The following is a 16,931-nucleotide window of genomic DNA, read 5'->3' as shown; positions in this document are numbered from 1 at the left end:
GGCTAGTACATCAGTGGCAGCTGTGGATTGTTTCATGTGTTTGGTCCTGTGAACTTTATTTTGTCACGTTTTTAACTTCAAATGGCCCTTATGGTAGAAAAAAAAAACACATGGTACTAGCAAAACCATCATGTATCTTGAGATCTGGGTCCCAAATAACCAGACTGTGAGCTGTCAGGAAAGTTCCTGACTTGACCTTATACAATGGCTCATTTCTGTAAGTCAAACAAGACTCACTCTATAAGTCAAATGTATATTGAATAACATTATGACAGCTGAGAAATAATTACTGATCTCTGGTTAATTTGGCCTTACTCTGTAAGAATTATGTTTAACTTGGAACTTGATCATGAAGAAGATCACTATGCTCAAAACTAAACACAATTAATATATGGGAATTATTGAACATCTTAAATAGGAATTTATGCTATGAATAGTGTTTCTCAAAATAGGGCCTGGCAATCATGTGCATCAGAATCTCTTAATGCACTTGTTAAACTACAGATTCCTGGGCCCCATTTTAGACTCACTGCATTCCAGAATGAGGGGCCCTGGAGTCTGTACTGTTAGTATGAAGATTGAGAACTGTGAGCCTGTGTCAACTAGAGAACCTGTGAGCTTGTGTGGTAAGTTGTAATGATATATGCTGTGATAGGGTGGGTGACTCTACATGTCAAAATGTCCATCATTGGCATTTCTTCCTGGAGGCTCTGGAGTACAAGTTCCAACTCAATCTTGGCAGGGGTCCCTTGTGCTGAGGCGGCCCCAGGGAGAATGAATAGCCTGTGGCAGGGCGTGGAAGTGTGGAACAATTTAGTGTATTTAGGAACTGCAAATTGCATCAGGTGACTTGAGCATACACATGGTGTGGGCTCCAGGGAGAGTGATAGGCAGCCCATGTCCTCGGCCAGGACTGTGTGCACACACGGTGGCAGCAGGAAGAATCTGGTGTGCTGGTGAGCTAGTCTTTGCACACCAGAAAGTCATCACTTTTGCCAAGTGTCACCTGAGCAATGAGGCTGCCAGAGAAGGTAGGGACTGAGACTGGGAGGGTGCATTTTGTGTTGACCTCCAAGGAGTGGTTCTGTCCTAAAGGGCATGAGGTATGAGGGGAGGCTCCCAAAGTCACTGTGAACAGCAACATTTATTGCTATCTCTATTTGGCTAAAATGCAACAAAGGGTTTTCTGGGTAGAATTCACTCCCTGAACAATTCTGCCTCTGAACTCTGCACACGATTCTCTAACTTGTTTATCATCAAAACAGATTGGAACGCTGAGGTCAGACGGAATGTGTGGAATAAATTCTGGCATCAAACAGACATCGTTTTGTATCTGGGACCCATTACTTATTAGTTGTGTGGCTGGGGGCAAGTTGCCTCACATCTTTGAAATGGGTTGATGCCTACATTTCAGAATAAACTAGCTGACATATGCAAAACACCATGTGATCCCCAACATGCAAAAGTGCTTCCTATAGCGTAATGTTTATTAGATGCCAGTCTCTTCCCTTGAGCCTTAGGTGACAGCTACTGTTGTCCCAAGGTGATAGCCAGGGTAGAGAGAATCAGCAAGAACCTTCTCTCTGGATTCCATTCTGGAGGCATGATCCCTGAGTCCTATTTGTTTGCCTTGCAGGCTTCACCTGTGAAGTGGGCTGCTTAGTTCAAGAGCTCCTGGAATCTTCTCGAATCCACCATGAACACCTCTCACTTCCTGGCCTTGCTCTTCCCAGGATCCTCACAGGGTGAAAACAGGAGCAAACTCAATGGAGTTCTGTATAACTTCTCTGACCACTGCCAGGATTCTGTGAACCTGATGGCTTTCATCATCACCTTCTACAGCATTGAGACCATTGTGGGCGTCCTAGGAAACCTTTGCCTGATATGTGTGACCCTGAAGCAAAAGGAGAAGAACAATGTCACCAACCTTCTTATTGCCAATCTGGCCTTCTCTGACTTCCTCATGTGCCTCATCTGCCAGCCACTCACAGTCATCTACACCATCATGGACTACTGGATCTTTGGCAAGGTCCTTTGCAAGATGTCAGCCTTCATCCAGTGTGCGTCAGTGACAGTCTCCATCCTCTCACTTGTCCTTGTGGCCCTGGAGAGGCATCAGCTCATTATCAACCCAACGGGCTGGAAGCCCAGCATCTCCCAGGCCTCCATGGGAATTGTGGCCATCTGGCTCATTGCCTGCTTCCTTTCCTTGCCCTTTCTGACTAACAGTGTCCTGGAGAATGTCTTCCACAACAACCACTCCAAGGCTCTGGATTTTCTGGTGGACAAGGTGGTCTGTACTGAATCCTGGCCCCTGTACCACCATCGCATTATCTATACCACCTTCTTGCTTCTCTTCCAGTACTGCATCCCTCTGGGCTTTATTCTGATCTGCTATGTGCGCATCTACCTGCGCCTGCGGAGGCAGGGGCGTGTGTTCCGCAAGGGCACCTACAGCTGGCAAGCTGGGCAGATGAAAAGGATCAACTTGATGCTTATGGCAATGGTGGCTGCCTTTGCCATATTCTGGCTGCCCTTCCATGTATTCAATACCCTGGAGGACTGGCACCATGAAGTCATCCCTGTCTGCCACAGCAACCTCATCTTCTTGGTGTGCCACCTGATTGCTATGGCCTCTACCTGTGTCAACCCGTTCATTTATGGCTTTCTCAATACCAACTTCAAGAAGGAGGTCAAGGCCCTGGTGCTGACCTGCCAACAGAATTCCCCTTTAGAGGAGTCTGAGAATCTGCCCCTGTCCACAGTACACACAGAAGTCTCCAAAGGGTCTCTGAGGCTAAGTAGCAGGTCCATCCCCATGTAACCAGGTTCTGGGATTCTCTTTGCCATGTTTCTTGCCAGGACTTTCCATTTAACTAAGAGCACATGCTGCAAGCTGTGGGTGGCATCCCATCATTCCTGGATTTAGGGTCCCAATAGTCTGGCAAGAACCTGTTTTTGCATCCTTTTCATTGTGAAGTATGACATTCAGATGGTTCGGCTCTTTGTTCTTGGAAGAATTCTGCATCTAAACTCTACAGATCACAGTGAACCTTGTGACTTGAGCTGCAGGATGCCAGAGCCGGAGATGTCTGGCTATAACAGGAAGGGTTCACTGTAGTAACTCAGTAACAGATGCCTGTCCTGGGAAACCAGGGATTTTTTTCCAACCATAAACCTTGAGGCCACTGTGGAGTGAGGAAAGTCGCACTTGGAGATAGAGCTCTGAACTTTGGTTAACCTTTGTTCCCTGGGAGAGATGTGTGTGTATGTGTTTTGCAAGTGGTAAGAATTCCATAGAATCCAGACAGTGGAATTGTCATACAATTAGCACAGCCTGAATCCAGCTAAAAAAGACGGATCTTGTCTTAAGTCCTCATGGTCCTCTGCAGAAGGAGTTCCACGGTTCGCATCTACTCTATTCTTTTGCTCTTTCACTGCATCTGCTACCTTATATGGACAATAGCTTGAAAGCATCTCTTTTTGATGAAATTGTCAGCACATTGTGAATGACAATATTTTGTGTGTGTGTGTGTGGTGCTGGGAATCTAACCAGAGCCTTGTGCATGTGAGGCTAGCACTCTACCAACTGAGCTATATCCCCAGCCTGTGAATGACATCTTTATTTCCTTAGAACTCATATCCCCCATGCCAGGGATGGGCTCTGGCATAGGGAGACAGCTCCAGAAAAGTTTTCCATTGAAAATCAATGGTACAGTGCCACTTGCTGCTGAGGGTTAGACCGTAGCTCAGGTCACTTGCCTATGGTCCAGCATAGAAAGGGGTCAGGGGTCAGGCTGCTGGACCCATAGTCCTTCCTGCCTTCCAGGACCTCTCTTGTCAAGGAAAGTGGACATAAACTCTGTGGCCCTCCCTTGTGCTTACCTACTACAGAGGCCTACAGTCCTTAAGGCTATGTCTATAGCGTCTTTCATCCATGCCCTGACCACTGAGATGACTTGCCTTGAGTGATAAACCATGGTTCTTTCAAAGTGTTCCCAGGACATTAGCATCCCAATGGCCTTTGACAGAAGTAGGGGCAGGGATTCCTGAGTCTCACTTAATAAGGCCCTGACTGACAGGAGAAGGGAGAAAGCACTTGCTATTATCTCCCTATGGAGGTCAAGGCCCAGTTCCCTTCATCTTGAACCAGTTCCAAGGCTTGTATGTGGACCTACATCCTGTTCTTAGAAAGACATATCAGGATTGCCCCTGGGTTACCTTGGAAGTGATGTCCCAGCCTGGCTCTTCCTACTTAGACCTCCAATGGAATGGACATGGCTGGATACACCATGGTCCTGTGAGGTAGGGTATTCAGTGCCAGGGTCCTCAAGATCCTCATTGTGAGAAGGCCAGCATTGGCACTACACGGATAATCTAAAAAAGGGTCAGGCAGTAGCAGACTGAGCAGTCACATGGTATCTTTTGTCCTGACCAAAGAACCTGTGCAACTGACTCCTGAGACAAGGGCTGTTTGAGTCATCTGTCCCCTTCCTGGAACTTTTTGTCTTGTCTCAACTTTGGTCACATCTCCCATCTCCCATTCAATTTTCTTTTTCACATTATCATGCTGCAAGCTGTGGGGGGCATCCCATCATTCCTGGATTTCAGGTCTGGAGCCACTCTTGGACACAGCTTGTGCTTGTCCTCTGGTGCAATCTGTTGCTGATTGTTTCATGTGATCATCTGTCAGAAAAGCCCAGACTCTGGTATCCATCCTGGTAAGATATCATTGTTCAAGCTCTCCAAAGAATTGAGGCCTCGGTCCTCTCCAGATACCATGAAAGTGCCTGAAGTTTGCTTCTCTTTATAAATCCCAATGGTGCGAGATGCTTGAGAAAAAATATACTTTAGGGTCCTGGCATTCTTCGGAATAGGGGCACCAGATTGAGTATCTGAAGATGCTTGGTATTTGGAATTGGGTGGTGGGTGGAAGCCTCACTGAGAATTTTCTGTGCTCCTCTTCCCTTGTTTAATGTGGAACAACCCACCTGGATGGCTATATCCTGTTCTTGGTTCCTAATGATCCCAGTTGCTTATGTACCAGACCATAGACACTTGCTATCCAAAGTATGGTCAGAAGACTAGCAGCTTCTGCCTTTCTCAGAACCTGTCAGATATGTCAATTTCTTGTTGTCACTTCAGACCTACTAAATAAGAATTCACATTTCATCAAGATCTGCAGCTTAATTTCATGCACATTAAATTTAAGAGTCTTGTCTCCAGAACAGGTTGACCTGAAGCCTAGAGTTACTGGGTGAGCTCCTGAAAACACCTACTATTGGATTTGTTATTACCTGTTATTACTGAAAAAAAAATGACTCAATTTTGTTGTTCGTGTTATTTCTGGTTGCATGTGGATGTGTTGCTTGTGATGCCTTTTCATTCTTTGCCAAATGCATGCTCACATAGTTCCAGGCAGAGAAAATGTGCCCATTTGCATTCTGCTTTGTTTCACTTAAAAATATATCAACAGTTTTCCACCTTGCTGGGTATCATTTTTGAAGTTTAGAAATTGCTTGAGTGAAGGTTGATACCTTTCAGCATCTCTCTCTAAATCCAGAAGGGCCAGATAATTGACCCTTGCCAACTGCAGTGGGAGTTAACCTTCCTATAGAGGAGCAACATGGTTGGGATTGGGGACTCACACCCACAAGACGGCCTGGAAACCCTCAGAGTGCATCACCTTACAGAATCCTGGTTGTGAAAGTGTAAATCTGCCTAAATCCAGTGCTTCCTTTTTAAAGAAATGATATTGACTTGTTCTCTCCAGTATAAAAGTAATCATATTCATTCTTGAAAATATGCAGTATATACAGAAATAAAGTTTTTTAAAAAGGAAATTATCAATAGTTCCACCATCCAAAAATAATCACTATTTACATTTTTCTTAAAGAAAGAGTGAGAGAGATGGAGAGAGAGAGAATTTTTTAATATTTATTTTGTTTTTAGTTTTTGGCAGACACAACATCTTTTGTCTGTATGTGGTGCTGAGGATCGAACCCGGGCCGCATGCATGCCAGGCGAGCGCGCTACAGCTTGAGCCACATCCCTAGCCCCACTATTTACATTTTGAGGATTCATTTTTTAAAAGTTTGTATATGTATAATTACATATGCATCTCTTTCTAAAAATATGGTTGAGCTCATGTGTGTATGTTGGCATTTATATATAATTTTAAAAAATTATTTTATGCTTTTTTTGTTTCAAGTTCTAAGACATTTTATTTGTTTATTCATTTACTAAACAAATATGTCGGATGCCATTCCATCTACTGGAGATACAGTAGTAAATAAAATAGGCATTATAGCCCATTGACTGGATAGATCTTATGTTCTTGATCATCAACCTTTATGCCAGATTGAGTGTTTTCTAGACCTACTGCATGTAGTTCTGTGATGAATATCTACATAGAAAACATTTTATGCATTTGGAATGATTTACTTAGGAGTGATTTACAAAAGTGGAATAGGCCAAGAGACATAGACATTTTCAAGGCTTTTAATTTCTGAAGAGGCCGGAACAATTTGCATTCCCTAATGTCAATTTCATTGTATCCTGGCCACTCTTAAGGATTTACTATTAGCTATAAGTCTCTGTCCTGAATTACTTGGACTGGGGATGTCACATTTCCTGCCCCCAAGTTCCACAATGCACTGTGGGCACTGAGCTTCCCAAGCGTGTGGTCTAAAGATCATCTAAACAAGGATACTGGAGTAAGAAAGGCACACTATCAATAATCACCCTAGAACAACAGGCAAAACCACCTCTGAAACTGAAACTTGAGGCCATTTTATGTAGATAATCCTAATCTCTTTATATAGATTAAATTCAGAGCCTATCATTGTCTGGCCTCACCTACCTTTACAGTTTCTTTGCATCCTGACCCTATCACAGAGTCTAATCACAGTGAACCTGCAGTTCATCCGCATACTTGGGCTTTATTCTCTCTGCATATTTGCTCCTGCCATTTCTATCTCCTCACTCCACCCCACCCTCAATCTCCCACCAAGTCTGCAATGCCCCCTCACCTGTCTATGTTACCATGAATCCTACCCTTCCTTCAAAACACAACTCCACTGGCACAATTTATTACCATGTTCATCCAATAAATAGTGACAGCTTCTTATGTATCAGGCACATGATAGGCAAGACTGAAAAAATTCTACTTTTCATGGAACTTTAACTCATATAATGTAATTGTAATAACTGGTCCTGGGGATGGGCACAGAGTGATGGGCTGGAGCGTTACTCTGTTATGTGTTTGGGGGGACACATTCACCATCCCATAGATCTCTAAGCTCCTTGAAGGCAAAACCCAAGATGCTCATAAAACATCCCTTTATCCAAGGGCCTATCATATTCTAAATAAAAATCCACATTTCATCAAGATCTGTAATGGGAGTTAACCTATCCTATCACATGCCCTGGGATAAAGCAGGCACTCAACTAACATGTGCTAAGTGAATAATTAATTTTAAAGAAGCTCATTTGTTTAGTCTGGAGATTCTCCATGAACTGTGTAGGATCAGTCAGTGGGGAACCTGAATATCCAACCGTCTTAGAGAACTCTCACCCAGGTCGTTTGCCCCTCACCTGTCTTCTGGAGCTTGAGGAGAGTGCCTGGGAGTGTGGCTGTGTAATCATGGCCTGGAAGTCCCTCCTGGTTGAAATGTCACCACTTACTTAAAACTCATTCCCTCCAACTCTGAAAAGGTTTATCAGCGCAATTGTGTGCTAGGCCAAAGCTCTTAAAATACATATGCTTTCATTCATAAAGCTCTGAATGAGGCATTTGATTAGTTATTCTTCTGACTGCCAAGGAGACCAGGCTGAAAATAGGGCACGTTTTCAGAACAAATAACTCCAGCTCACTGATGAAAACCCCGAGATACCATATCTCCCTTAACAGGTAGTCTGCTTTGTGATGGCCAGCTGCCTGGGCCACCTTGTAAATGTCATGTGTAGCCCCTTCTTGGTTTTGTGTGGGAGGTTTATCTACTCGGGCTTTCCTAAAGAGAAGGCCTTTTTTTAATGTTCTTTTTTTTAATATTTATTTTTTAGTTGTAGTTGGACACCACACCTTTATTTCACTTGATTATTTCTGTATGTGGTGCTGAGGATGGAACCCAGGGTCTCGAACGTGCGAGGCGAGCACTCTACCACTGAGCCACAACCCCAGCCCCAAGAGAAGGCCTTTTTAAAGTACCTTCTGTTTTATGGACTGATCATCTCTTCAACCCTCATCCTTTCAGCAGGTGGGAGTTTGTCTCTTAAATCTTTATAACAGGTGTCATCTGTGAGCACTGATCTCTTCCCCCAGGTTCCGGAGTGTGCTGCCACGTGTCAGTGGGGCCCCAGCCACTAGGTTTTTCCCATTGCTATGTTTAACTATTGATAGGGAATGGCCTATTCTACCTTTTGTCCAGTATATAGCTTTAAAAAAAATTTAAAATGAAAGAAGGAAAGAGACAGTTTCTAGAGCAAGATATAAATAACCTGAATATGGAGCTAGAGACACTAATCCTTCATTATTCTTCCTGTATCCCAGCATCCTCCTTGTCTGGAAACTGCTCCATTCCACCATTTTGATTCTTGGCCTCCCAGAAACCGTACTCATGGCCTATCTTTTCATTTCTCTGGAGAAACAAACAGCAAATGATATTCTCTTTGTAATGAAAATTTATCCCTTTTCTTTTTTTAAAATTTATTTTTAAGTGGTGCTGAGGATCAAACCCAGTGCCTCACATGTGTGGGGCAAGTGCTCTGTACTGAGCCACTACCTATTTAAGACAGCCCAGTGGACCTCCCACTTAACTTGAGGTTGATGGATTGCTGTGCAGTCTGACCTCCCAATAGATTTTCTCTGAAAGTTTGATTATGAACTCATTTAACTTTTCTTAAATCTATTTTTATCTTTGGTTATAAAGGAGGCAGTGAACTCTCAGGAGAGTGCAGGCTTTGGAGTTAGATATGCCTGAAGTCTTAAAAGATCTTTCTCCTAATGTTTCATTTTCTGCATTTGTATAATGATGCAGTATTATACCTAAGAAAGAAGCCCTCTTAGAAGGGGTCAGTCCAAAAATAGTGATAATTTAGGTCTCTAGAATCCAAGGAATAGAATGAGTGAACAATGATACTGTGAGACAATGGGGAAGAAACAAGCAGTTCTTGAGTCACAAGTAACTTCCTTGTAGTTTGAACTCATTAAAGACTGGCCAGTTTCCCATGAAGGCACATATGGTTACCAATTCTCCCTGAGCTGGACACTTCATGACTTCCACAATTGAAGATGAGCTAACTTTTTATTCAATTACCATTTGAAATGTTAAAGAAAGGCCTCCAATTGGCCATGTTTCAGAAGCTGAATTTTTAATGGAGGTGAAGGAGAAGTGTTTTTATAAAAAAAATATGGTAGCCCTTTCTTTAGCCAAATGGTCTGAGGGTGTGATGGGGAAGAGGTTTTTTCCATAAAGAGGCTGAAATTTGTCAGTAATAACAGAGAGTTCATGGGCAACTGGAGCAGATTAAACAAGATAGTAACCCTATAGTATAGGACGTCATATCCATGGTAAACATAAGCCATTTGTCCAGGCCTAATAACAGTAACAATAATGGGGTCTAGCATGCTAAGCCCTTTATCACTCAGGAAGGAGAAACACCATCAGTCATTTCAAGGAAATTTAGTGTAAAAAAAAAAAAACTTATGAACTTGTTCTAAAATTGTTGTCTAGGTGAGTGCAAAGATGCAAAAACAGAATAAACTGTCACATGGGGATGAAACATGGGAGGTAGCTTTCATGTTAAGTCTAGGGAAAAAATGAGAAGAGTCTGGGCTAATTAAAACTGAGAACTTGGAGGAGAGGCCTGAGTGTACTGGGGTCTTCAAGTGGAGCACCTCCAGGCTGGCTCTGGAGGTCTTGGGAAACTGCAAACAGGATGACTTTACAGCTGTGGGAAGGAGCAGCCACCTCTGGAGGAAGGAGCCTCAACAGCTCCTGCTCTCAGGGAAGGCAGAAATGGGTGGGGACAAGCCCTACTTCCCTTCAGCCTCACAGTTTCCCTCCACTACCCTGAACTGGCAGGCTCCACTAGGGAGATAAAGAAAAGGGTTTGCAGAGATTCAGTCCCTGATCATGGAGTGGGATCTGTCACAGGGTGTTAGGAGATGAAGGATAGTAGCTTCCTTCCTGGCAGGTGCTACTCAGAGAAGACCTCTTTGAGCATTTTGCTCAAGGCCACAAGGTGGTGTGTGGTGTAGCCTTACATCAAATCCTTTGGTCTGTGGCTACTCTCTGCTTGGCACCACCTTAGGATTGCTGAATCTGGTGCCGCCCCAGGGCTCAGGCAGAGGCTGGGCCATGAGACTCCAGGTGGAAGCTGGGATGTGCTACTTTCTAGGTACATCTGGGGCACATCTGGGACAATTTACCAGGTGTGGGCTCTAATATATTTCCTTGGGATATGGGAGTGCTCCAGAGTTTCTGGAGTCTTCTGGTGATTTTAGGAAAGGAAATATATTTCTCATCTGAGTCTATCCTCTCAGATTCTCAACGTTGTGATTTATTCTGAAGATAGAGCTGATAGGGCACTTTTTAGGGTTCAGAGTCTTCTGGTTTATCCCATCCTTTGCTGTGTATCTGGGGTTTGCCAAAAAAAGCACTACCAGGCATTAGCCTTCAGACTTCTTTGAGAGTGTGTCTTTTAATTAACACAGACTCTGGAGCTGTCTGGTGTAGTATAACCTCTGCCCACATATGTATGGCTACTGAGCACTTGAAATGTGATTCATTCAAACTGAGGTTTTGTTAAGTATAAGTTTCACCAAAGTTTCAAAGATGGCACCCTCCAAAAGAATGGGGTCGTCTCAATGAATTTTTTTTAAATGTGTTGAAGTGTAACATTTTAGATGTATCAGGTTGAAGTATGAAAACTAATCTCACTTTATTCTTTTACTTTTAAAAATAATAGACTATTTTTAGAGTAGCTTTAGGTTCCCAGAAAAATTCAGCAGAAAGTAGAACTATCCCACATTCCCCACCCCCTCACAGACAGCCCATTTACCAATATCTCCCTCCAGAGCAGTACATTTTTACAAGCTTAACCACTTATCATGATCACCCAAAGTCCAAAATTAACATTAGGGTCCACTCTTGGCTGTATACATTCTATGAGTTTGGACAAAATATAATGATGTATGTCTACCATTACAGTATTATATAGAGTATTTTCACTGCCCTCAAATTCCTGTGTGCTCCACCTTTTTATACTCTTTCCTCTCAACCCCAGCCAACCACTCCATGTAGTTGGAATTACATGTGGTATGTAGAGTTTTCATACTGGCTTCTTTCTGTTATTAATATGCACTTATATTGCCTCTTTGTCTTTTCAGGGCTTGATATTCTTTCCCAGTCTGCATTTTGCTTCTTATTCTCTTCATTATTTTCCTTTTAAAACATGGCTACTAGATGATTTATGATTATACAGTGCTACTGTGGAGCCACTCATTAGTCCTGTGGTACAAACTGAACAAGGGAGTCCTTTAAGCTTTCAGCATATTGTCTACTCATCTCTCATCTCAAGCAACTGAGTCTTTCACCACCTATGAGATCAGGGGGTTCATGACTGTGGGCAGGGCCAACAGTCCTGAAACCCAGCCTTCGGGGGGGGGGGGGGCGTGTGCCGCTGGTGCCCTTCAACCTCTTTATTCATTGGCACTTCCTCTGTGCCTTTTGTCACTGAAACCCCTTGCAAATGGACAGGTTCAAAACAACTCCAGTATACAATGAGGAGTTCCATTATAGAGCCAGAATATTGGGGAAGAGCCAGTCATTCTCCATGAGGGAGTGGGGAAGGATATATTCAGGTGTTAACCAGGTAAGCTGGCTAGGACAAAACAGAAGACACATCATGAGCAATGGTGGGGTAGGAGGACTCCCTGACAGGAAGGGATCTGGTTCCTTCAGGGTTGTGAAGGTGGCTGAGAATGAGCCCAGATGAGGACATGAGCTATGGTGTGGACATTCTCCCATCTCAGGTTAAGCAGTTTGATTCTGTCATATAGGTGAGGAGAGGACTCCAAGAGATTCCTGTAGAAAAATGCCACGGTTAGTTTCAAAGTTTGGAAAGCTGCCTTTGGCTGCAGTGAGGAGAAGGAGTTCAGTGGAGTGATAGCTAACACATTCAACTGATTCCTGGTTTTCTTGTTTCTCTGCAGGCTGGCCTCAGGGGGAAGCTCATCTCCTGCAGGATTCTATGAGAGCTTGCTCATAGCTAAGTCCAGAAGATGATCAATTCCGGTAGGACACAGCTGGAATCCTAACCCTTGACCACACAAAGGTGCGGCTGCTGTTCCTTGACCATGTGGAGTGCTGCAGAAATGGGGCAGATAGCCAGATTTCTGCACACCTCACTATAACTGAATCCCAACTCCTGGTCCCACCTGATGAAAGTCTCTGCTTCTTTGACCATTACAAGTCCAGGACCCAGATTCACTTTCCTAGAGTCTGACCTCAGCCCAGCTCAGTCTCTGCACACTGCCCTGCAGTGGGTTAACACACTTGTTCCTGAGCTTATCTCTGTGGGTTTCTGCCAATAAACCCTGCTCCAGCAGGCAGTGTGTGGTTTGTCAAGCAATTCTTCCTTATTTATATAAGGAATTTGGGGCCCTAAAGCCATTTCCATAACTTTTTGGCTCAGCTTGCTAAGGGAAGGCTGCTCCCATCTACAGAGTCCTGTTGAATGCAGGGATCTGGAAAAGGGTGAGCTGTGATAGGGAGCCCTGATGTGCCTGCATCCTCCTAGGCCTTCCCTCACTGTCCTGATCCTGGCTCTAGGATATACTCTCCAGGCATGCCCAAATCCCAGGAGCTATGGGCTCTGTGTCCAGATCCATGTTCAACTTTTGTCCAAAAATGGGGACTGTCCTTTTAAGCAAACTGGTTGGGCCTGTTGGCCATCTTCTCATTGTTTAGTGGACTCTATGTCACTTCTTCATTGAGAAAGGTTTGGAAGTCACTAATTCTCTCTGAGTCAAAGTTTCCAAGTTAGTCAAGTGGGGTATTTGGAGAATATTTTCAGGAAACTGTGCTATTCTTAGAGCCCATTTCTTCATCTTTATGGGAACTAGAATAAGTTTGTAGACCAGGAGCATTTCATAATCAAGCAGAGGCCCTTGATGACAGAATCAGTACCAGGACCAACAGGTGGAACGCCCAGTACACAGTGGAAGGTCTATGATTTTTGTTCAGATCATAGTCCCATTTTAATGAGCACCATCCTCATTTCTGGCCCTGCATACCCAGGCCATGGTTCAGTTAGCTCATTTATTCATTAAAATTAATGCTACTCATTGCATTTTAGACCTGCTTATTTGACTGATAAAAGCCAGATAACAGCTTCATTGTTCCCAAATACTACTGAGCCTTGACTGGCACGTGGTACTCAATAATGAGCTATAAATGTACAAAATGTTAAGAAAAAAATGTGTGATGTTCAGTGACCCACATCATGGCGTTGCCGATTTGCTACTGGGTCCTGCAGTTGGGACTGGGCCCAGCCTTGTGGCTGTGTCACTGTCCCTGTATCAGAACTTTAGTGCTGAGCCTTCCTAGGCAGTTTCTCCAGGGAACCCTTGGACTCCTCCTCCCTCCTGCTTTGCCTGAGCTGGCCTGGTGCTCAGGACTGGGCAATGTCAAAGTGTCTAAGCCTTGTGGAAGTGACACATCCAAAGAATGTGAGGATTCCTCCTTCATGGAAAGTTTATCCCATAATTCATGGCATCACAGTGCCCTAGTCTCTGAGCTTTGCATCCTCAAAGAAATGTTCACTCTTTTTTCCTCTGCAGTATTTTTCGTTGCAGCCTGTAACCTTAGTGAGGAACCATACTTAAAAAACCACCCCATGACTTTGCCAACACTGTTCAGAACCAAGTCCCTTGAACACATTCTATACTGACAGCCACCTCTCTCGCTTGCCCTTTATTTCTCAACTGCTGGCATTTTGACTTCTGCAGCTGCTGAAATTGCCCTCCATAAGATCATGGATGGCATGGTCTGCACCACATAGTTTGAGTGTTGCCCTCATTGAACTTTGCAGCATTTCCTACTTGACATCACCTCCTGAAATTCTCTTTTCCATTAACTTCATGACATGACTCCAAACTAGTCCTCTTGACTCTGGCTGTACCTTTGTAGTGGGTGCCAGGGTACACTGTTCCATGGTGAGCCCTGGCTTTTGTTTCCCACCCGACATGCTTCCTGTGAGCAATTGCACATACGCTTGTGGCCTTAGCTGCCATTTACAGGTTTAAGCTTCCCAGGTTCACATTTTTTTCCATACCCTGTGTACTTGTTACCCACTTGTTAGTCACTTAGTGCCATCTCAGCACTGAGAGTGTCACAGTATAATAGGGCTTGTGTTTAAGTGCGGTTCAATAAGATATTTTGAGAGAGATCATATTAATATAATTTTTATTATAGTGTATTATTAAAATTATTCTATTTTATTGTTAATGCTATTGTCTTTTCTAAATGCTATGTTTGTTTATATCTTTATTTTACTTATTTATTTTTATGTGCTGCTGACACCATGGGTATCCCAAACCTCAAGTGCAAGTTCAAGAATGCATTTTAATTTCTATTGCTGCTAAAATTGCCCTCCATAAAATCACAGATGGCATGGTCATAGCTGTGTGGTGATGCCCAGGGCCTTTTAGGCATGTGTCCCTTTCCAGCTGGCTTTCCCATTCTCTTTACTCCAACCTCCCTTCTTAACTCCATTCTACCATATTCCTTATTTTTGGCTCCTCAAATATGGCATATTTTCCCCAACTCGGTGCCTGTAGAATCCCTGTACTTCTTTCAATTCTAAGTATATCTTCCTTGAAAACTTTCTCTGGTTCCCTTACATTGTTTTTTTTTTTCTTCTCCAGTTTGGAACCCAGTTTATTTAGGGAAAAGGGCAGGAAGGATTCACATAGAGTATTTCCTACCCCCATGTGCAATATTCATTTCCACACTTTTGTTTTCCATGGTTTTAGTTACCCATGGAAAGGAAATATTAATGAGAAAAATTCCAGAAATAAGCAATTCCATGCTCAGTATCATAATGAAATCTTGTATCATAGCTGCATGCTGCTTAGGACATGAAGCATCTCTTTGTTCAGTGTATCCACACTATATATGTTACCCACTTGTTAGTCACTTAGTGTCATCTCAGCACTGAGAGCGTCACAGTATCATAGTGCTTGTGTTTAAGTGCGGTTCAATAAGATATTTTGAGAGAGATCATATTAATATAATTCTTATTATTCTACATTATTAAAATTATTCTATTTTATTGTTAATGCTATCATCTTTTTAAAATGCTATGCTTGTTTATATCTTTGTTTTATTTATTTATTTTTATGTGCTGCTGAGGATCAAACCCAGTGCCTCACACACACTAGGTAAGTGCTCTACCACTGAACTACATACAACCCCAGCCCCAGGCCTGTTATTGCTAATATCTTACTGTACCTAATTTATAAGTTTTATCTTAGGCATGGACATATAGGAAGAAAACATTATATGTAGTGCTCTATACTGCCTGTGATTTCAAGTATCTCCTTTGGATAGAGGGAAACTACTAGAGTATGGGCAATAGCTATTATGGAATCAGAAAATAGAAGAGTCATTTTCAATGGAAAAGTGTTATTAGAAGGGATGACACCAGAATTTCATCTTATGGGATTGAGGAAATTTAGGTAGATTTGAGGAAGGGTCTGGTTATTTCAGGTAAAACTTCAAGTTAGTTCATTTATATGTGGAAATATAGTTCTGAAACAAATGCTACAGATCTCCTATCCCTCCCTCAAACTTATTTCCTTTGCTGAAGCCAGGCCCAGGGTAGGCCCAGGTCCATTCTGCTGAGCAGCAGACCCACACTGAAGCTCAGGCCCCAGCCTAGAACCACCCCCCATTCCCTACTTCTTGTCTGCATCTCTAGAACACTTTATCTGCATTGGTCACTTAGGAAGTCTCAGACCTGGGAAGAAGAAAGGGTGTCTCTGTCTTTTGTCTCCTGGGCAGCCATCAGCACAGAGTAAATACTCCATGGAAGGACATTATGCTGGTTGACACCATGAGGAACAGAAAAATAGATGTAGAAACTTGGAGACGAGCTGAGGCTACAAGAGGGGAACAGGAAAGAGTCAGGCTAGATAGACTTCATCTGCCCTGTGGGATAGCAAATCAGGCTCCAGCTGTTATTGACAACTGTATGGAAATGGCAACTCTCCTTACAAAGTATCAGAACTAGACTTTGGGGTTTAGGGAAATGAGGCTTGTTCACCAGTATTTAAGAAAGTAGAATGTTTTTTGTTTGTTTGTTTAAGAAAGTAGAATGTTGTACTATAAATTAAGTGGGGAAAAAGAGACACGGAGAGTCAAAAAGACACATACACAGAGAGAAAGGAGAATAAGAAAGAGGAAGGGTGTCGCGACCCCTTGCCCACAAGGAAGATGCAACTCGGGAATCTTCTTTCAGCGGTTTATTCAGGCCCTTGATATTTCTTCTAATGATCCCTCGGATGCCCCTCCCAGCCTTAATAAAGCATCTCAAGCCCCAATGCGAAGCTGCCACGTGGAACTTTCTCATAGGGTGCTGAAAAACCATGCGCCAACTCTCCCAAATAAGGAGTTGTTTGTCACATGCCACAGCGGAGCCAGCGCCATCTTGTAATGGCGACCATAATCTGCATAAGCGGCAGAAATGGCTCACCACAGAAGGGGAGGGAAAGAGGAATGCAGAGGACCAGCAAATCCTGGTGGAAGCAAATTCTCTGACTTTGGCTTGGTACTCTATCAATTGCTCTCCTGTACTTCCTTTTCCCTGGGCAAAACTGTTGACACAGTGATCTACAAAATTTGTGTATATCAATACAGAGAACA

The 16,931-nt window shown here is 43.2% G+C and overlaps 1 protein-coding gene across 6 annotated transcripts in view; it reads left to right on the top strand.

The window, feature by feature from the left end:
* Window positions 1–16,931, top strand: part of LOC101957151 (neuropeptide Y receptor type 4-2) — a 57,879-nt gene that overhangs the window by 4,463 nt on the left and 36,485 nt on the right. For 4 of the 6 annotated variants that reach the window (XM_040273078.2, XM_078042739.1, XM_021729081.3 and 1 more), the window contains exon 2: window positions 1,637–5,483. In XM_040273078.2, the coding sequence (XP_040129012.2) occupies window positions 1,697–2,824 (1,128 nt within the window). In that variant the 5' untranslated portion in view covers window positions 1,637–1,696 and the 3' untranslated portion in view covers window positions 2,825–5,483. Of the gene's footprint in view, window positions 1–606; window positions 627–1,636; window positions 5,484–12,217; window positions 15,449–16,931 lie in introns of those variants that run through there. The other 2 variants (XM_078042744.1, XR_013436297.1) reach the window with 2 other exon arrangements.

The sequence above is a fragment of the Ictidomys tridecemlineatus genome, chromosome 1, assembly GCF_052094955.1.
Source record: "Ictidomys tridecemlineatus isolate mIctTri1 chromosome 1, mIctTri1.hap1, whole genome shotgun sequence".
Classification (NCBI taxonomy): Eukaryota; Metazoa; Chordata; class Mammalia; order Rodentia; family Sciuridae; genus Ictidomys; species Ictidomys tridecemlineatus.
The sequence above is the reverse complement of the archived record's forward strand: the minus strand, read 5'-3'. Positions and strand labels throughout refer to the sequence as shown.